The following is a 21,185-nucleotide window of genomic DNA, read 5'->3' as shown; positions in this document are numbered from 1 at the left end:
GTTTTGATTTTGTGGCATTAAGTAAATAAGGGAATTTATTTACGTTACAAAAAGGCCTAATATGGAGAGCTGCAGAGAGAGCACAGACCACACAGAGAGATGCATAGAGAGCACAGACCACACAGAGAGATGCAGAGAGAGCACAGACCACACAGAGAGCAACGGTTATAATGAACACATTTCAAGCAATGCACTGCAAGCATGTTTTAATATAGCAATAAACAGTGTTATTTTCAAAATGGCTGCCTGGTGGTGTATATGGGGCTGACCTGGCCCTTGTCTTCCTGGGTGTGTAACCCTGTGCTCTTCTTCCTCACTGTCAGCATTCCCCACAGCGATATAACGGGCTCTGGACTCTCTGGTCCTTTCAGGGATGTGTCCTCAGTGGAGGTACTGATGAACTACCACCAGGGCTTGAAGAGCGAGGTGGAGGCGCGCAGTAAGAGTGTGCTGCAGTGCATCGAGATGGGCAAGACGCTGCTGGCGGCGCGCAACCCTGCTGCTGAGGAGGTGACAGCACTGTTGACAGGGTTCTGCCATAGAACATAGAGGATGGTACTGTAGTTTAGATTACATTTACAGTCACTAGTTTGGATTCAACTCAATGGAAATGTATTTTTAGATCAAGGAGAAGCTGGATAAGGTGGTGGCCAAGCAGTACGAGCTGTCTGAGAAATGGGACAAACACTGGGAGGTCCTGCAGCACAGTGAGTCCCCCCTGACTTTACCTGAATGTAACTTACTCTAGTACCTGGCACCTCAAGTCTCTGTTTGATATTATCCCAAGCCATTCCATAATTTGGAACCACAGTAAGCTACAACTGAGCAACAGTGTGAGGGATGTGATTCCAATTGTTCTCAGACACTGAGTTCCTCTTTCTCCTCTGCCTCAGTGCTGGAGGTGCACCAGTTTGCGCAGGAAGCGGTGGTGGCTGAGGCCTGGCTCACGGCCCAGGAGCCCTTCATCAACAGCATGGAGCTGGGCGCCAGCGTGGACGAGGTGGAGCAGCTCATCCGCCGCCACGAGGCCTTCCGCAAGGCCGCCGCCACCTGGGAGGAGCGCTTCAGCTCATTACGACGCCTCACCACGGTCCGTCACTATCCCTAGCTAACTAACACTCCCCTTAGCTGATGCCGTCTTTCTTCTGGTTGCTTACAAGAGGTTGTAGAGCACAGCTTGTTTGAAGTGACTTGTCAAATGGCTTCATGTTTACGGTATGCTTAATTTTGTTGTGGAGGAGATTCTACTATGACGTGCTGATGTTTAGTTAACCTCGATTTGGTTCCAGGTGGAGAAGATGAAAGCAGAGCAAAGTAAGCTCCCTCCCACCCCCCTGTTGGGTCGAAAGGTGTTCCTGGACCCCCAGGAGACGTCCCCTGCCCGGAGCCAGGGCTCCCCCCTGATGAGACGGATCATTTACGAGCAGGCCGAGCACAGAGCTGAAAGGCCCTCCCAGGAACCCTTGCCCTCCTCCGTGGCCCGCCGCTTGGGATCCACCGTGGCCAACTACACCCCCATCATGAACGGCTCTAGTGGCTACCGCAGCAGCCTGGAGGCCTGGGCCATCCCCGGGATGGGGGGAGTGGTTGGAGGTGTAGTGGGGGTGGCAGCCGGCCTGGGAACAACCGCCATGGAGGCCAGAGGGGTAGCAACAAATTTAGGGACCACAACCGCCATGGAGGTCCGAGGGGTGGCAACAGGGTTGGGGACTGCCGCCTCGGAAGCCAGGGGGTTGGCAGTAGGATTGGTCACCCCCGCGGTCGAGGCCAAAGGGATAGCTGCAAGCTTGGTGACTGGTGCAGCCGCAGCAGTGGAGGTGAAAGCCTCACAGTACCTCCGGCAGCCTAAGATCAAACACATGGACGACATGGTGACGCCCATGCTGGTGGCCTGTAGGCTGGAGAAGGTAAGAGAGAAAGAGGTGAGGGAGAAGGAGGCGAGAGAGAGGGAGCAGAGAGAGAGGGAGAGAGATATTGTGTTAATGGAGCCAGCGCCGGTGATGCCGGTGATGGCCGAGGTGGTGCTCCAGGAGATGGGGAGGGAGGGGATGGGCAGGGAGAGGCTGAACAGCGAGCCCAGCAGCAGAGACCACCGGGCGGGGAGCAGCCGGTCGGAGCCCCAGCAGAGAGATAGGGACAGAGACAGTAGGGACAGTAGGGACAGTCACAGGGAAGCCAGGCTGGAGCGCCAGCACTCCAGTGAGGTGCTGATGATCCAGGCGCGGCGGGATGAGCTGCCCCAGGAGGTGTGGCGGGAACGGGCCGAGCGCAAAGAGAGGAAGCTGGAGAGGCAGACGTCCAGTGAGCAGGAGGGCCACGGACACGAAGGCCGGAGGAAAGACCGCCACCGGACGGAGAGACAAGAGTCCAGTGAACACGACACAGCCAAGGAGCAGTCAGACAGACGTTCTACGTGAGTACTACATTGTGCCTTGGAGTCGTTAAGTGCTGTTATGGTGGGAAAATTACAAACTCTGTTATGCATATGCGCTGAATACGTCTTAAACCTGTATTTTTCCACTGTCTATTTCTCTCATTTAAGAAGAAGATAGTGTTCTTCCACTCTTGTCTTTGTGTAACTTGGTCACGCGACCGAAGACAAAGGGCCATATGAGAGTGACCACAGTTTGAGTCCATCCTGTTATTTTGGTATCTTTCAAGGGCACAGCTGTGTGGAGATATGAAGAGATCAGAAGCTAGCTTGAGCAGCAGCAGCTAGATAGTAACAAAACTGGCATTATCTCGTGTTTGTAAACTATGTTCCCACCAAGATCTCACACACCTGCTGAACTGCCACGAAGACAAAGAGGTTGTACTTTCTATAAAAGCGGAGAGCCAACTCTGTTCGTTGAGCTCTTAACTCTGCACTGTTGAGGGGATTGCTAACTTTTCCAGATTTGTAAATCTTATAATTACGTTGTTTGAAGAATCTACAGTCTCTCTCCTTTTGGTTCGAATTTCCACGACACTGTTTGCACAAAGGTGTATCACTTTTTATCTTGGTTGATTACAGGGAGAAAAGGTCAGGCGGCCAGACCTTGTTTGACATAGTGGAGCAGCTAAAAGAGAGAGAGGCAGCAACGGTGAGTCTTCTGTTCACCAGCTATGCCGCCTTTATTACACAGATAGAGTTATCTATACATAAATGCTATTAATGAGGGTGTTTAACAGCTACACGTTGTATTTACAGTCTAAGCTCTGCCCTCTCTCTTCTCTCCTCAGGCCCGAGGGGAGGTCTCTAAAGTGCCGAACGGCGTGCCAGAGAAGTCTTCCGGACGTCCAGACCGGCCGCGAGCACGGGACCGCCCTAAGCCCCGGCGGAGACCCAGGCCCAAGGACCACTCTGCAGGAGAGGCCACCACCCGGCGGTCACGCTCGGCGCCAGAGCCAGGGATGGCCCAGAGTGTGAGCCCCTCAGTCCCCCAGCCGCCCAGCCACACAGCCCACCACGAGGGCTTCCTCTTCCGCAAGCTGGACATCGAGACCATGAGGAAGAGCTCTAACAGGTGGGCATCCAGGTTCCTAACGGGGGAGTATGATGATATTACAACCAGGCATGATCTTATGAGCATGCTAAGCTAACAAAACAACTGACCTACGAAATGTTCAATTGGTGCATGTCACTGGCATTAACATATGTTCCAGCATCTGATTGGTGCCGTAGGTCTCGGTCGACGTATACTCCAGCATCCTATTGGAGCTTTAGCGCTGGTCTGACATACTGTGTTCAGACATTCCTATTGGAGCTTACGACCCGAGTTGACATATGTTCTTGTAACCTATTGACAATAGAATTCTGGGTTGACATATGTTCTAGCATCCTATTTGAAAATAGCTATTTGCTTTAACATATGCTCTTCTAGCATTTTATTGAAACTTCAGATCTTTGTTTAGCTTCTGATCAGAAGTGTATCAGAATGAGAGTTCAACCAAGAGATAGCCACCAGCCATTCCACTGCTTGCAACATGCATGGTGCCTAACCAACACTGGCCCTGACGGAGAGCAGTCTGGTTGATGGATGTTGTTGCTGAGCCTTAGGTCGAACCTGGTGCTGGTTCTGGCCTGGCCCATAGCCAGTACGATATGCAGCCATAGCCAGGCTACCCGCACAGGTCCCTGCAGTGGCCACACATCACCCCGCTTCCTCCCGAGAGACGTTTCGTTCAGTCGGTCATGCTTGGTGGCCTACTATGGGTCTCTGGCCCCAGAGACTGAACCGTCCGCCTCTCGCTGCTGCACTGCCCCCTGGAGGCCATGGCTGACACGCAACGCAACAGACTCATCCCACAAATGAGTCCCACTGCTCACTCACCAATTGGATGAATGTTTCTGATGTACATGTAATGCTATGTACATGCCAAGGTAAAGGCTAGCTTTTTATGTGTTACACTCAATCGTCTTAAGAGGAAAGATGAAAGTTCATGAATACCAATACTGTCATTTAACCAAAGTCTCTGTTTTTTTCTCTCTCCTGTTGCTCCTTGCTGCTGGCTGTTCTTCCTACCTCTCCACAAAGGTAAGCCACGTGTATGCACCTATGCACGCTACGGTCGGCGGTTCATTTGTTTGTTCGGCAGTTTGTTCTCCCTCGGCCCACTGCGGCCAGTCATCTTGAACGCCCCCAGGTGAGTGAGGTTAGGTGGCATTAAGCCTGTGGTTGGTTTTGGCTGAACGCGCCCCGTTTTCCCCCCCACTACAGCAGATCCTGGGTCAACCTGTACTGTGTGCTGAACAAAGGAGAGATAGGCTTCTATAAGGACGCTAAGAACACCACCACACCTTACAACAACGAGCCCATGCTCAACCTCGGCCACTGCCACTGCGACGTCACCCTTGGATACAAGAAGAAGAAAAACGTCTTTACACTTAAGTTAGTACTCTGCCTTCAATCGAGGACATGTTGTATAGATTACCATTTTGTGTGTTAGCCTCAACTTCTCTGTCCTTCTGTTTCAGAACGAAAGACGGAAGTGAATTTCTGTTCCATGCAAAGGATGAGGTAAAAGGCGTTCGAAAGTTGACTGCTCTTTCATGGAAATACAGTCATATAATAGTGATGTGATTCTGCAATGTTTGTCCATGTGCCAAATAACTTTCTTTCTGTCTCTCGCCCTCTCTCCTTCCCTTTCTCGTTCTTTATCATTCGTCCTGTTCCATGCTCTCTCTCATTTCCCTTTCTCTCTCCGAGTCACAGGATGATCTAAAGGCCTGGACCACCAACATCAACAAGAGCATCGCAGAGCATGTGGAGATTGCCAAATGGGGTCAGCCCCAGCCTACTACCTCATCCACGGACGAGGGCACGCGCCGCGACGGCAGCAAGGCCGATAACAAGTCAGAGCGGGGAGAAAAGTCAGACCGGGGGGAAAGGCCGGAGAGGGCCGAGCGCTCTGAGAGGTCGGATAAGGGTGAGACCAAATCGGACACCAAGCGTTCAGAAAAGTCCAGCAGGAAGAAATGAGTTTGATGTGCGCTGGGTGGGTGAAAGGGAGAGAGGTTTACAAGACTCCCAGTCAAGACCCATCCTTTTCAGCTCATCCACCTGCTTCAGTTCTGTTTAGTGTCGAAAAATACAGGAAAATCACCCTGGTGACCTGACGTGAGGGATTTGAAGCACGAATATCAGTGTGCCCCTCCTCGTTGCTCTCTCTCTTTATCTCTGTTGCTCTGAGGGTGTCAGACCTGGGCACTAACACTTATTGCCCGGCTTGTTCCACCTCTGCCCTCTGGTGGTGACATTGGTGCACTGCAGAAAGCAGATGCTCCTAGTCAGGGCAGCAGTGTGAGAGAGATTGACACATGGAACAAGAGGGTTGTTATCACTGGTGGTATGAAAAAGTAGCTCATAACGTTTTAAGTTAATTTTTTTGTAAGAGATGAGCTGTATCTGTATGTAACTCTTGTCTGTCTATTTATGTATTGTATGTATTGAACATCCAATCTTATACTCCCAAACAAAAGAGAATGAAATATGCCTAAATGTTTTTCACAACTGGCCTCTTTTTGGAGAACAATTATTTTATGTTGTTTCCTTTTTGTATTTCTGCTCATTCACTTTGCCTTCATTCCTTTCTGGGCTCGCTTTTCTCACTTTTTGGATTTTCTTCAGTACAAAACTGTAATGTCATCAAACTCATCCAAATTGAATTTGTACAATTCAACATTGAGCCAGAGGACAAAAAGAAGAGGTAGAGAACATCAGCCTTCACAGAGCTTGTTCTGGCTTTTGGATGGATGAGCTGGAACCTTTACCTGGAGGCTGGCCCCCATGGCCATACTCAGCTATGCCTTCATCTGGGGCCCCCGAGAGGCCCCCAGGGACCCAGCAGCCATAGCCACCCAGCATCAGAGGGACAGGACTGGAAGCCATCTAGCAAGACCTCAAACCTCCTTCCTTCTCAAAGACCATCAGATGGTGGTAACCGCACTCCACATACCCAGTAAACATTATTTTTGTCCATTCAGAAAACATCACAATGCTTTTTATAGACAGTCAAAAAAGATAAACTAAGTTGTGTGTGTGTCTGAGCATGTGTGTGCGGATGTGTGTGTCTGTTCAGCTTCTCACCACTCCCAGGGTTTTCATAGCTCAGGTTTTTTTGTTCACATCTGCGTCCTCAGTTCTCCCTCAGTCTTCCAGGCACTGCCATTCCACAGGCCAGGCTTCTTAACAGCTCAACTAACCACAGGAGTTGACACAGCAAGAATCAGGGGCCACACAGAAATGACACGGTGCCGATTGGTCACTCCAAGGCCTCAGGAGTGCAAGTCGATGTCAGATGGATGTAAACAAAAGCTTCCTAGCTTCTGGATGAATGAAACACATGCATGACTTGCTTGAGATAAATCTCTTGTTGATAGGCTTTGCATAGCAGTCCGATCATATGTTCCTCTCACAGTATGTAGCTATCAGCGACGATGTTCACGTTTGTTCCTCTCCACGCATCATACAATAAAATGATCTGTTTGTCATAGCACTGCAAAGCCATATCTGGTAACGGGAAGTCTTACATTATGGAAGCTAGTGGACAAATCCTTTGCCTGTTCCTTACATCAGAGATTTGTACAGAGGTGAGGAGGGACGACGACGAGATAGTACAGTGCAAATATCATGAAATCTTTCCTGAGTAGCTTTTTCTACCTTGTTTTTTAAACACATTTTATGCATCTATATAGGCGTTGAATTCCAAATCAATGCAATCCATAACGCATGTTGGACACAACAAGGCAAGGATCAGCAGAACTTATTTTTGAATGAACATAACTATCACATGGAATGTGAAATACAGTACAATATATGACATAGGACACTTTCAGATAGGGCACTGTGGACATCTGTGAGATTCTATGGTGAATTCTTAGATTCGTATGACACACTTTACTGAGTGGCATACAGTACAATTATCATAGTGTAGTTGGAGGATACTAGCAATAAAGTGCTAGTTTGCTGAATTCTTGCATTCAGGAGTATCACTGTGCATTCACTACTATCTATTGTTTAGAGTAGACTTATCTTGCCTGGGCAGCTCATATGGAGGATGTCTCATTCCAAAAACAATATGCTCAATAAAAACGAGTTGGTTTCAAATTGATGTACGTAATTGTGTTAGTTCTGATTTAACACTAATTTGGATGTCTCTGAATGGTATCTTTGTTTGGAAATGCTGCTTACCATTGTACTCTATCTGTGTACAGATGTCACAGATATCCTATTTGTATGCCATAGTCTCACTCTAAACAGATTGTATGCAGTCAAAGTATTATGGTGGCTTAGGGAGGTTGACAGGAATGCGAATAGAGAATTTATGCAACTTATCCTTTGCACTTAAACGTTCCCCCATTGCGCAGTGCTATTGAGGAGCAGTGGAGCTTAAGGGTCCGAGAGGGAAATGTGTTTTATTTGCTTACTGGAGAATGAGGTTTGAATTATCTTCATGAATGAACATTAAGTACACTAGCCTGAAAAGTATGAGAGGATCATGTTCAACCATGATATGAGATATTTCACATTGCAGTTTTTCATGCTTCTCTTGCTTGTTACACATTACAAACAGCTGGTATTCCAGCTACAGTGCATGAAGTACGAGTTTCACAAATCTATCACATCCTAAAACCAAACATGCTTATACAATATTTCATCCATTTAGTCCTGCTAAGGTTTCATTCAGTAGCTATCTGTATAAATTACCAGTAGTCATTTTCCAAATGTGGGCCAGCAAGTCTGTTGTCATGGCCAAGGCCCGATCCATGTTATATTTTCTGTTTCACAGAGGGTAATTTGAGTTTATAGACTTTCAAATTACAAACCAGCGGAATGTTGTTAATACCTAGAAAGCACAATTTTATAACCTACAGTGGATATACACACAAGCATTAAGTTGTCATAGGGAGACTTGTGAAAGGAATCCCATTATTGATACAATGTCTCTGTATTAGCCGTGCAGTCATGATTTTTCAGTTGTGTGTGATGTGCATTAAGTTCTGGAGTGCTTCCTTCATGAAAGCATTCACACCTCAACCGTTACAAATCAATAGTGTAACGCCATTATAAACTCACATCCATATTTTCTAGAATACGTTTCATTTCAGGGAATAATAATTACATTGCAGTTTCATCCAAGATGTTCCACTGCTATTTGTTGACAAGTCAATGCTCAACACCTACCATTCATTTCCTGACCTTTGACCCTAGAGCACCACTGTTTTTAGGGAACTACTGAATGGATGTTTTGCAAAGTTCAACAGCTTGATGACCTGTACAAAATGTAATTGCTTAAAGTATTTTCTGTAAAGAAAGATTTACGTTTTTTTTCTGTTCTGCTGTGAAGGGGAGATTTTTTTTGGGGGGGGGGGGGGGGGGGGTTCAACAAATTGAAATATTCATGGAGAAATGGTTCATTGGTACAACATCAACAGAAAACATCACAATATCAGGACAAAGAAGTTGCATGAATTACATAGTCCCTATTATGATACTGCTCTGCATGTTTTGAAGTCTCATTCCGCCAACCACTGTACAATAATGGGGTGACACACTTGCTTACATGGAAAAGGTGAATGAATGAATAATAATGTATAAAACAGATCCAACTTAAAATCATTGACTGTGTACAGTCGTTTCTTTGAATTGATAAATACAAATTGTGATATTGAAAAAAACACTGTGTTGTTCATTTTGATTGCATGTGAAGTTCAATGCCAATGTCTTGTCAATTGGCTCTTCAAATATATGCAGGCCAAAAGGCCATGTTGGACCAATACTAATTCCAGTTACATTCACTCTTCTTTGCATAATTAAAAAATATGTCCAGTATTTCCTGTATTTGATACAACATGTTTTAGTATTAACACTGCTCATGCATAAAACCATACACGAATGTATCACTGCTACTACAGTTAGGGACAAAATAGCAGCGAGTTCTCATAGCATTATTGACGCTAACAACTACAGACCTTCAAACATCTTATCTGTTCACACAGTTGTACATGTATTGAATGAATAATGCTTTGATTAATTGTGATAATGGTTTACAGACATGCTGAACAATGTACCTAGCAACTTGGAGCCCCAACTTTCTGTTTCTACTTTCTGTCTGTTATGTCACTGTCACCTACACCCTGAGTAGATACACTATATGTACAAAAATATGTACACCCCTTCAAATTAGTGGATTCGGCAATTTCAGCCACACCCGTTGCTGACAGGTGTATAAAATGAGCACACTGCCATGCAATCTCCATAGACAAACATTGGCAGTAGAATGGCCTTACTTAAGAGCGCAGTGACTTTCAACGTGGCACCGTCATAGGATACCACCTTTCCAACAAGGCAGGTTGTCAAATTGCTGCCCTGCTAGAGCTGCCCCTGCCAACTGTAAGTGCTGTTATTGTGAAGTGCAAACATCTAGGAACAACAATGACTTAGCCGCAAAGTGGTAGGCCACACGAGCTCACAGAACGGGATCGCCGCATGCTGAAGTGTGTAGCGTGTAAAAATTGTCTGTCCTCGGTTGCAACACTCACGACCAAGTTCCAAACTGCCTCTGGAAGCAACGTCAGCACAAGAACTGTTCGTCGGGAGCTTCAGGAAACAAGTTTCTATGGCTGTGCAGCTGCACACAAGCCTAAGATCACTATGCGCAATGCCAAGCGTCGGCTGGAGTGATGTAAAGCTCTCCGCAATTGGACTCTGGAGCAGTGGAAAGGCGTTCTCTGGAGTGATGCTTTACGCGCCACCATCTGGCAGTCCGACGGACAAATCTGGATTTGGTGGATGCCAGGAGAACGCTACCTGCCCCAATGCATAGTGCCGACTGTAAAGTTTGCTGGAGGAGGAATAATGTTCCGGGGCTGTTTTTCATGGTTCTGGCAAGGCCCCTTAGTTCCAGTGAAGGGAAATGTTAACGCTACAGCATACAATGACATTCTAGATGATTCTAAAGCAAGGTCCATACAGAAATGGTTTGTCGAGATTGGTGTGGAAGAACTTGACTGGCCTGCACAGAGCCCTGACCTCAAACCCATTGAACTCCTTTGGGATGAATTGGAACGCCGACTGCGAGCCAGGCCTAATCGCCCAACATCAGTGCCTTGTGGCTGAATGGAAGTAAGTCCCTGCAGCAATGTTCCAACATCTAGTGGAAAGCCTTCCCAGAGAGTGGAGGCTGTTATAGCAACTCTATATTAATCCATACTTTTGGAATGGGATGTTCGACGAGCAGGTGTCCACATACCTTTGGTCATTTAGTGTGTTTACTGACCAGATCACATGTATTATGTCAGACGTTGCTTGTAGCCTACAGTAAAAACTTGTAGCCTACAGCACTCCAGAACACCTTGTGGCGCGGCAACGATGAACATTTGGTTGTTGTTGACTGTCAGACACCACAGAAGAAGAAGGTTCTGTTTCAGGAAGTTGTAGCAGGAATAATTATGTGGCTAACGTTGTCGTTGGCTAAATACTTTTTGTGATGATTAATTCAGACGTTTACTTTGTGGGCAATGCATGAACATCCACACAGCTTACAATATGGCTAATATAGCAAGGACCGGAGACATTATCCATTTAAACGTTGGAGGAAAAAGGTGAGGACTGGCATTACTTTGAATAGTTAGCTACCGCCTGCTAGCTATTGTTGTTGGGTGGATGCTAGCTAGCTATGTAAAAGTTGCTGGCTGGCTAGCTAACTAGATACCAGCTATTTTTACTAATCAAATAACGTTAGTAACAGTCTTAAGTTAGCAAACTAACTACTGTTAGTTAGATATTTTTCCAGCTAAACCTTATGTCTCTGACAGTAACGTTAGCAACTACTGACTTCACAGTGCAGCCGGAAGGTGCAAAGCTAGCTAGCTAGGTGATGTTAGCTTGCTAGCTTTTCAATGGTTTTGAACTTGATCAAACTTGAGTCGGTGTGTATGCTCATTTGAGTGATCATGTTGTTTCAGGTTCAGCACCTCCAGACAGACATTGACATGGGTCCCAGACTCCTTTTTCTCAAGGTAGGTAACTCTTTATTTTGTAGACCAATGCCTTTATTAAATTCACAAGTGTCTTCATAATGACTCATTCCAACTCATTAATTACCGACCATAGTGATGGCATGTGGTCATTTGCTGTAGCTCAGTACGGTCTAACTAGTGAGATGTGTTGTCTCTGCCAGCCTTCTAAGTGGGAGGATCTCAACTTTGAAGGATGAAACTGGAGCGGTAAGTTGTCTGAAATCGATGGAAAAACCTAGGCTATGTGTATATAAACCTATTTGATATTGGCAACCACTTAGGCCTACTTATAACATATTTGTAATGTGCTGCTGACCTTTATCTCCCACAGATCTTCATAGATCGAGACCCATCTCTCTTTACTCCCATACTGAACTTCCTGCGTACCAAAGAGTTGTTTCCCAGGTGCTGATTCCTTTGTTTACATTTGTTTACAATTAAAGAGTAAAAAAAAAAGAATCTATTCAGCCTTGATGGCAAGTTGTTTTCCAAATTAGATTTCTTAATCTTTCTTTTTAGGTCTATAAATGTGCACCTGCTCATGCATGAAGCAGAGTTCTATGGAATCACTCCGTTGGGTAAGAAAGTGGCCAGTAGCTAGTCAAATACAGCTGTGAATGAGAGGCTGTCTTTATTTGTATGTATTAGTGTCTGTACCTTGGTTACTTTTTTCTCTTCCTCAGTGCGTAAGCTGCAGCTTTGTGATGAACTGGACCGATCCTCCTGTGGAAACGTGCTCTTCAATGGCTATCTGCCACCTCCAGGTAGATTTGACTTCACTTCAAGGACAGGCAAAGTGTGTTAAGTTTGATTTCCTGATCGTCTCCTCTTGTTCACCAGTGTACCCGGCGAAGCGGAGAAATCGCCACAGTGTGGCGGGGCCTCAGTATATGGCTGGCTGTGCCTTGCCCATGGAGAGGGCTCCAGTGAGACGCAGCAACACCATGCCACCCAACCTGGGCAACGCGGGCATACTGGGTAAAGCAATGATTGAGGAGAGGATAAGTGGTGGTAAGGCCTCAGAATCACATACACATTTAACATACGCATACACATTTTACAAGCATTTCTCTACACCTGCAATATTATCTGCTAAATATGTGTATGTGACCAATAAAATGTCATTTGAAAAGGTGCAGCAAAATGCTTATGTGGTAGTTTCCTCAATAGTGCAGTACAATCAACATCAGTAATAACAATGAAAGAGTCAAGTAGAAAATAACTAATAGAAGAGGTAGTATGCATTAGGGATGTGACAAATGTTTCAACCTTTTGGAGGGGGGGGGGTTACTGTTGAAAAAAAAAAAAATGAAAAAAATCCACGTCAATTTACAATGCATATGTAATAGGAACATTATTCTGCATGACAACTAGGGCTGGTCAATGAAGTTTCATCTCCCGCAGTCATATACAGTGGCAAGAAAAAGTATGTGAACCCTTTGGAATTACCTGGATTTCTGCATAAATTGGTCATCAAATTTGATCTGATCTTAAGCTAAGTCACAGCAATAGACAAACATACTGTGCTTAAACTAATAACACAGAAATTATTGTATTTTTCTTGTCTATATTGAATACATCATTTAAACATTCACAGTGTAGTTTGGGGAAAGTAAGTGAACCCCTAGGCTAATGACTTCTCCAGAAGCTAATTGGAGTTAGGAGTCAGCTAACCCGGAGTACAACCATTGAGACGAGATTGGAGATGTTGGTTAGAGCTGCCTTGCCCTATAAAAAACACTCACAAAATTTGAGTTTGCTGTTCACAAGAAGCTTTGCCTTATGTGAGCCATGCCTCGAACAAAAGAGATCTCAGAAGACCTAAGAATTGCTGACTTGCACAAAGTTGGAAAGGGTTACAAAAGTATCTCTAAAAGCCTTGATGTTCATCAGTCCACAGTAAGTCAAAATGTCTATAAATTGAGAAAGTTCAGCACTGTTGCTACTTTCCCTCGGAGTGGTCATCCTGCAAAGATGACTGCAAGAGCTAGGCACAGAATGCTCAATGATGTTTAAGAAGAATCCTAGAGTGTCAGTTAAAGACTTACAGAAATCTCTGGAACACGCTAACATCTCTGTTGACAAGTCTACGATACGTAAAACACTGAACAAGAAGCCACTGATGTCCAAAAAAAACATTGCTGCAAGTCTGAAGTTTGCAGAAGTATACCTGGATGTTCCACAGCGCTACTGGCTAAATATTCTGTGGATAGATGAAACTACAGTTGAGTTGTTTGGAAGGAACACACAACACTGTGTGGATAAAAAAAGGCACGGCCAACATCAAAACCCTCAACCCAACTGTAAAGTATGGTGGAGGGAGCATCATGGTTTGGAGCTGCCTCAGCCTGGACAGCTTGCTATCATCGACAGAAAAATGAATTTTAAAGTTTATCAAGACATTTTGCAGGAGAATGTAGGCTATCTGTCCGCCAATTGAAGCTCAACAGAAGTTGGGTGATACAACAGGACAACGACCCAAAACAGAGAAGTAAATCAACAGAATGGCTTCAACAGAAGAAAATACGCCTTCTGGAGTGGCCCAGTCAGAGTCCTGACCTAAACCCGATTTGAGATGCTGTGGCATGACCTCGAGAGCGGTTCACACCAGACATCCCAAGAGTATTGCTGAGCTGAAACAGTTTTGTAAGAGGAATGGTCCAAAATTCCTCCTGACAGTTGTGCAGGTCTGATCCACATCTACAAAAATAAGTTTGGTTGAGGTTATTGCTGCCAAAGGAGGGTCAACCAGTTATTGAATCCAAGGGTTCACATACATTTTTCCACCCTGCACTGTGAATGTTTACATGAGGTGTTCAATAAAGACATGAAAACGTATAATTGTTTGTGTGTTATTAGTTTAAGCAGACTCTTTGTCTATTGTTGTGACCTAGATGAAGATCAGATCAAATTTTATGACCAATTTATGCAGAAATACAGGTATTTCCAAAGGGTTCACATACTTTTTCTTGCCACTGTACCCTTGAAAGCACCTTGGCTACGGCATGTTTGTATGTCTGGGTACACTACGGCTTTGCCGACACAACCTTCTCTGGAGATAGTTTCGAAGAGCCACTGAATGGGCATTTTACTGGTCTGTAAAGGAATGCCGATTTTTGAAGCGGGACTAACGTCCATCGCTAGGCGACCAGAACTGTCAATCAAATAATCGAGCAGACCACTCTCCTAAAGAAGTACTTTAAAGTTTTTTTAAATACCGTGACTTACCAAGATGTTTAGTAGATAGAAAATACTTCTTCCTCTAGGAATCTACTCCTAACATTCAGTATTAGGCTAAATTAATTCAGGCTTTCGTTCATTTAGACCGTATGCAGGCTATATAAAGTTTAAACACCTGCGGCTGGTAAAGGTTGAATACAGGCTATTTTTGCAGCCTATAGCCGATTTTGATTTTGGGAATTGTTTATCTAAGTTTCAATTAAACTATTTGATTATGTAAACAATATTTAATATAATTGCATTTTGTTATATAGGCTTTCATTGGGTAATTAGAAGGCTCTTTTTCAAAGCAATTTGGGTTGTCAATGTGTTGCATTGTGTAACTAAGAAGATAGGCCTATCGTTCTTAATTCATGGCATGGTTTCCTTTTATCCTAACGTTGAATAGAGATGCAGACAAATTCATTCATGCAGGGAAGGGGAGTGGCCTAGTAGCCTCTGGAGTCATAAAAACAATGAACTAAATTGATGTTATTTGGCGGGTCACGGATCAGCCCTCTTAATAATTATATGTGGGTGGGGTTGCAGAGAAATCTGTCCTGTTGTTGGATATTGGGTGGTGCTCAGAATTGATATGGCTGGCGCGGGGTGAGTGTGGCTCCAAAAAACTGACCCGTGCGGGACTGTGTTTATGTATAAGGGGTTGGATGTGTGGGGAGTCAGTGCAAACAGTCTCTAAGGTGCAGATATTCTCAAGGTGCAGGTCTGTGTAAGGAGACCGCTAGGGTTAGAGTGAACCGTCCGTGACTCGAGACCTTGACGATCTTTCGGGCCAGTATTTTTACATTATATTTAGCTTCAATATATATATTTATTATATTTAGCTTCAATCAATATGTTTTGTCTGGTTGCAATGGATTGAAAGTAAAAGCTCTAACCTGGAGCCATTTATTTGTTAAGGGAATATTATCAACCGGAGGGTTCACCTTCACCCACATCTGTTCATCTTTCCCTTCCTACACAGCTCAGCTTGCAGACCCAGGCATGGTCCGCATCATCTGTGGCCACCACAACTGGATCGCTGTGGCTTATGCCCAGTTTGTTGTTTGCTACAGGTAAGAACACAGGACTTCCATGTACGATATCACAGCGTCATATGAAGCAGTCTTTTTGGTAAGGACCGTAGAGGGTGTTAAACTGTGCTTTCCTCTTCTATCAGAGTGAAGGAGTCTACGGGCTGGCAGCAGGTGTTCACCAGTCCCCGTCTGGACTGGGTGATTGACAGGGTGGCGCTCAACGCCAAGGTGATGGGCGGCTCCCTGGGAGACAACGACAAGATGGTGGCCGTGGCCTCGGGCACAGAGATCATCCTCTGGACTATCTGTCCCGACGGCAACGGCAACGAGATAGGTCAGTCTGCAAACGAATGAACGCACAGTGTTAAAACAAATATTACAGCTGCGATATAGTCTTTAATCGCTCAAAATGTTTATTTGTTGACTTGTCGTTTAGTATTTTAAGAGACCACTTCATGGGTAGTTGTGGGTGCTTATTGTAAGGGCCGTGCTAATAGGTCTCCATTGTACCTGCTTCCCTCCAGGTGTGTTCAGTCTGAATGTCCCCGTGGAGGCTCTCTTCTTTGTGGGGAACCAGCTGATTGCCACCAGCCACACAGGGAAAGTGGGAGTATGGAATGCAGTGACCAAACATTGGCAGGTAAAGTTGTGTCCGTACGTTCTGTAAGAATGTCACGTCAAAAGAGCATATTATGTGTATTAATAATATATGTGGTCCTGTGTGGCTCAGCTGCAACGCCAGGATTGTGTGTTCGATTCCCGGGGCCACCCATATGTAAAATGTATGCACACAGGACTGTAAGTTGTGTTGGCTAAATGGCATATATTATATGTGTTGTACACCATTTCATGTTTTCCTTTTTGTCTTTCCCTTCTCAGAATCAAGACGTGGCTCCCATTAATAGCTATGATACTGCCGGTTCCTTCCTCATTCTAGGCTGTAACAATGGGTCCATATATTATATAGGTAAGGGAAGTCATCTTTTCTACCTATGACGCAATAATGGAAAACTATTGAAATATTTTTTCTGTGTCGAAGAATGCAGTCACAAGGTGTTTTTGTAGTACATCATTCAGTATATGAATACAGTAGCAAAATATAGACCTCTCATGGATGTGTTCTTGTCAACAGATGTTCAGAAGTTTCCATTGAGGATGAAGGACAATGACCTCCTAGTGACAGAGTTGTACCGCGACCCCACGGAGGACGCCGTCACGGCTCTCAGTGTCTACCTCACGCCCAAAACAAGTATGTCTGCCCGTTTCCATTTTTACCTTCACTGAAATTAATAGCTTTTTTTCTGCGTGTTTTTAAGGATTAGCAAGTATCAATTGGTCAATCGTGGTTATTGGAAATACAAACTTAATAGATACATGGTGCAAAACAATCATTTTCTGAAAAACTTGTTTGCCATGTTACTTCATTTATGGTCAGCGATGGTCATTTTATAGGCAGCTGGCAGATTTTGAATGGTTCCCGGTGGCGTTTCGCTAACTCTTTACCTAAATTTAACCTTTAAACTAATCTTGACCTTTACCCTAACCTCACGTCCCTAACATGAATACAAACTTGAACCAATTTCGATCCTAATACCTCAACCATAACCTTTTCTACCGGCTGACTATCCACTTCCATTTCTTGATATGCATGCTACATAACACAGCATGCGTTGTGGCTAAAATAGTGTATGGGATAAAAGTCCCCAATGTGTCATCAGGCGACAGTGGCAACTGGATCGAGATCGCTTACGGGACCAGCTCGGGCACAGTGCGGGTCATAGTGCAGCACCCGGAGACCGTGGGCTCTGGGCCCCAGCTCTTCCAGACCTTCTCAGTCCACCGCAGCCCCGTCACCAAGATCATGCTCTCTGAGAAGCACCTCATATCAGGTGAGAGTGGTTGGCCAGGAGCCTCCGCGTTTTAGGGATGGTCGTTACTTCGCTGTTTATTCTACCGTCTCCGCTTGTAAGCTGTTGGATGTTATGCTAATGAATTAATTTAGCTACATTTCTCATTGGGGTTGATTTGATTTCTGTCTTTTCGGATGTCAGCTGACATGGCGATACGTTAAACATTGATGTTGCTGACAGAGAAACCTTGGTCCACCAAGTTTAGTGCAGAAGATGGGCCCCATCATGCAGATGTCTTTGGGCTAACCCTGTTGTGTCGTCAGTGTGTGCAGACAACAACCACGTGCGGACCTGGACGGTGACTCGCTTCAGGGGCATGATCTCCACCCAGCCAGGCTCCACCCCCCTCACCTCCTTCAAGATCCTCTCTCTGGAGGACATCGACGGCCACGGGGGCTGTGCTGCCGGCACTGAGATAGGTAAACAGACAGAGGTCAGGGGTCAAAAGTGGACACTGGTTTGTTAACATTTTAGAGATGCAATGGGAAGGGATTGTAAGGGTACGTACTGTAAGGGTACGCGTTCCTCTCTAACAGGTCCCTATGGTGAGCGAGACGACCAGCAGGTATTTATCCAGAGGGTCGTTCCTGACACAGACAAACTCTACGTGCGTCTCTCGTCCAACGGGAAGAGGGTGTGTGAGGTGCGCTCTGTGGACGGCACCTCCATCACCTCCTTCATGGTGCACGAGTGCGAGGGGTCCAGCCGCATCGGCTCACGTCCCCGCCGCTACCTCTTCAGTGGCCACGCCAACGGTAGCATCCAGATGTGGGACCTGACCACCGCCATGGAGATCGCAGGGAAAGTGGACATCAGGGGTAAGACAACCTCCGCTCTACACACGTGGCTTTTTGTGTCGACTGGTTTTCTTAAGTGATGTGTTCTAGACATTGAGTTGGGTCTCTGACCGTCTCTGTCTGGTTGTCCCTCAGCGCTGGGCGGCCCTACGGAAGAGGAGCTCCTGGAGCTGTTAGACCAGTGTGACCTGGCTCTGACCCGTACACCTGACATGAGTCCCGCTGCCTCCTTCACCCACTCCTCCACCCCCCGAGCCTCAACCTCCAGGTACACCAGCCACCATTGCCGACTTCCCACGTAATCACGCACCTGCTACATGACCCATACAGCTGCGTATATTAACCCACTGATGCTATCCTTTTTGCAAGTGTACATATTCAGGGCATAAAATTAACACCCACCGAATGCGGGTAGCTTTAGTTTGGGGGGCGGTCAATTTGCAGGGCTCTATAGTGTGAGCATTGCATTTGCATTTGTGAATAAAAATAGAATCAAAAGTAAAGTATGAGAATGTGTGAAAAATGCTGAAGTAGGTGCCTTCAAAGTATAGTGTTTCTAATTGCACAAAGGAATACAAATCCCACCTCACGCAGCAACAGCTTTGTGCAATGTAAGTGAACCCCTGATAGATTCATTTTTTATGAGGCGCTGGCACAGGCATAAAAGTTGGTCTAATTTACTCAAGTCAGAAAAGTGAGACTTTGTCCTCGTGTTTCTTGGCTATTTACATTGTTAGGTTCGCAAGCGCGGTTGTTTTTCAATGTTTGTTTAAATTTGCTGCTTCAACTGATAGTGAAGAGACGCTGTAGACGATGTCTACTACTAGTCACATCCCAAATCTTACAGACACATGACATAACTCAAGTAGCCTCGTTACCACGGTAACCTTCCGCCCTTAAAGGGGCAGCTGAACATTGTCTCATCTGATATTTTGGTTATAAGAAAAAATGAAATTAAGCAATATACCACATTACTTCTTAGTAATACATTTTTTGTTTTAGAAGAATTCCAGAGCATGTAATTATGGCAAATGTTTTTGGGCTGGTAAAAAAAATCTGAGTGGTAATTTATAAAAAAAATCTACCTGCCACAGTGGCTGGTGGAACAAAAAGTACATTTTAGGCCATGATCATATTCTCTCTGTTTCTTGTCTCTGCAGTTTGCAGTCCCAGCTGAGTGAGAGCTCCAGAGAGCGTGGGACCAGAGGAGGTGTGAGCAGCTCGGGTCCCTTCTCTGGTAGCCTGCCCCGCCAGGCCCCTCCGGTGCCCCTCACCAAGCCCCGGGACATGGCTCTCTCCATGGCGGGGTTGGGCATCCAGCCCCACCACCTGGGTCTGAGCCAGGCCTCCCTCAGCAGCAGTGGCAGCCCCCGGCCCAGCCGCACCGTCCCCCAGGACAGAGACCGGGACGGTGGCATGGGGTCTCTGCGCAGGGGTAGTTTTGTTGAGCGTTGTCAGGAGCTTGCCAAGGTCTCGGACTCTGCAGGAGGGGCGGAGGGGGGCACGCGGCGCAGCCTGGCTGTATGCTCGGAGTTGGAGGCTAGACTGGGCCTACGGACCCCCGCTTCTTTCTCCAGCCCCCCTGCAGCCTCCCCATCTTCATCGCCGCGCCGGCCACAGCCCACCTCACCCAGCCCTGCCCCTGCTACAATCGTCAGTCCAACCCGCTCCCAGACCCCCGTGTCGCCTCGTCGAGCTGACACCTCCCCTACTACAGAAGTCCCGCCCCCTGAGGCTGCAGCAGCCACTCCAGAGAGCTCCTCCCCTGTTCCCTCCACCAGTCCTAAACCCCCTATGAATGAGACCAGCTTCTGACTGGCTCGGTGATGTATGAGTGAGTGGACTAACAATGGACGCTTTTGGCGTTTCTGAGCATGTGTGGTTTAGTGACGGCACCTATTGTCACATTTATGGACATTTCCTTGTTTAGCATCAGGGACACATATCAAATGTCATTCCTCTGTTTTCAAAAGGGCCAGCTGTGATGTAGGCAAGATTCACATACAACATATCCAAACTGTCAATGTGTTGATGATACACGTTGCAAATCTAGCCGTGTATACAGTTGTTCGTTGCGTTTGGTAGAGCAGTCCATTTCATTAAATTACACTAAACAAAAATCTAAATGCAACAATTTCAAAGATTTTACTGCGTTACAGTTCATATAAGGAAATCAGTCAATTGAAATAAAATCATTAGATTAGGGCCTATGTATTTCACATAGCTGGGAATACAGATATGCATCTGTTTGTCACAGATACCTTAAACATTTTTGTAGTGTGGTCAGAAAACAAGTGAGTATATGGTCTGACCACCATTTGCCTTATGCAGCACCACACATCTCCTTCGCATAGAGTTGATCAGGCTGTTGATTGTGGAATGTTGTCCCACTCCGCTTCAATGGCTGTGCGACGTCGCTGGCTATTGGCAGGAACTGGAACACGCTGTTGTACAAAATCGATCCAGAGCATCCGAAACATGCTCAATGAGTGACATGTCTGAGAATGCAAGTCATGGAAGAACTGGGACATTTTGTGTACAGCTCCTCGCCACATGGGTCAGTGTATTATCATGCTGAAACATGAGGTGATGGCGGCAGATGAATGGCACGACAATGGGCCTCAGGATCTCGTCACGGTATCCCTGTGCATCCGTGGAGGCTGGTGGGCTCATTGTAATGGCTGGAATGGAATAAATGGAACTGTGTATATATCAAATA

The 21,185-nt window shown here is 45.9% G+C and overlaps 2 protein-coding genes across 2 annotated transcripts in view; both read left to right on the top strand.

The window, feature by feature from the left end:
* Positions 1-5,462, top strand: part of LOC120029154 (spectrin beta chain, non-erythrocytic 4-like) — a 53,423-nt gene extending 47,961 nt beyond the window's left edge. The window contains 10 exon segments of the mRNA XM_038974459.1: positions 372-510; positions 623-707; positions 894-1,090; positions 1,290-1,907; positions 2,019-2,413; positions 3,014-3,087; positions 3,191-3,506; positions 4,704-4,871; positions 4,958-5,000; positions 5,196-5,462. Coding sequence (XP_038830387.1) covers positions 372-510; positions 623-707; positions 894-1,090; positions 1,290-1,907; positions 2,019-2,413; positions 3,014-3,087; positions 3,191-3,506; positions 4,704-4,871; positions 4,958-5,000; positions 5,196-5,462 — 2,302 coding nt within the window.
* A 5,455-nt stretch (positions 5,463-10,917) lies between these two features.
* LOC120029006 (SH3KBP1-binding protein 1-like) lies at positions 10,918-20,853 on the top strand. Its single transcript, XM_038974291.1, has 17 exons — positions 10,918-11,086; positions 11,450-11,503; positions 11,665-11,710; positions 11,835-11,908; positions 12,023-12,081; positions 12,187-12,267; positions 12,344-12,514; positions 15,708-15,798; positions 15,903-16,093; positions 16,284-16,399; positions 16,639-16,726; positions 16,892-17,008; positions 17,478-17,648; positions 17,933-18,088; positions 18,206-18,487; positions 18,602-18,734; positions 19,627-20,853. Exons 1-17 carry the CDS (start codon positions 11,007-11,009, stop codon positions 20,279-20,281), a joined length of 2,565 nt encoding a protein of 854 aa, XP_038830219.1. The 5' UTR covers positions 10,918-11,006; the 3' UTR covers positions 20,282-20,853.
* The last annotated feature ends 332 nt before the right edge of the window (positions 20,854-21,185 follow it).

This window comes from Salvelinus namaycush, chromosome 34 (genome assembly GCF_016432855.1).
Source record: "Salvelinus namaycush isolate Seneca chromosome 34, SaNama_1.0, whole genome shotgun sequence".
Lineage (NCBI taxonomy): Eukaryota > Metazoa > Chordata > Actinopteri > Salmoniformes > Salmonidae > Salvelinus > Salvelinus namaycush.
The sequence above is the reverse complement of the archived record's forward strand: the minus strand, read 5'-3'. Positions and strand labels throughout refer to the sequence as shown.

What these genes read in the sequence shown, in the direction of transcription:
- LOC120029006 (XM_038974291.1), top strand. Translation starts at nt 11,007, where the DNA reads ATGAACATCCACACAGCTTACAATATGGCTAATATAGCAAGGACCGGA. An exon ending in TTAAACGTTGGAGGAAAAAG is followed by an intron (nt 11,087 to 11,449) that starts GTGAGGACTGGC and finishes ATGTTGTTTCAG; the next exon opens with GTTCAGCACCTCCAGACAGA. An exon ending in ACCAAAGAGTTGTTTCCCAG is followed by an intron (nt 11,909 to 12,022) that starts GTGCTGATTCCT and finishes CTTTCTTTTTAG; the next exon opens with GTCTATAAATGTGCACCTGC.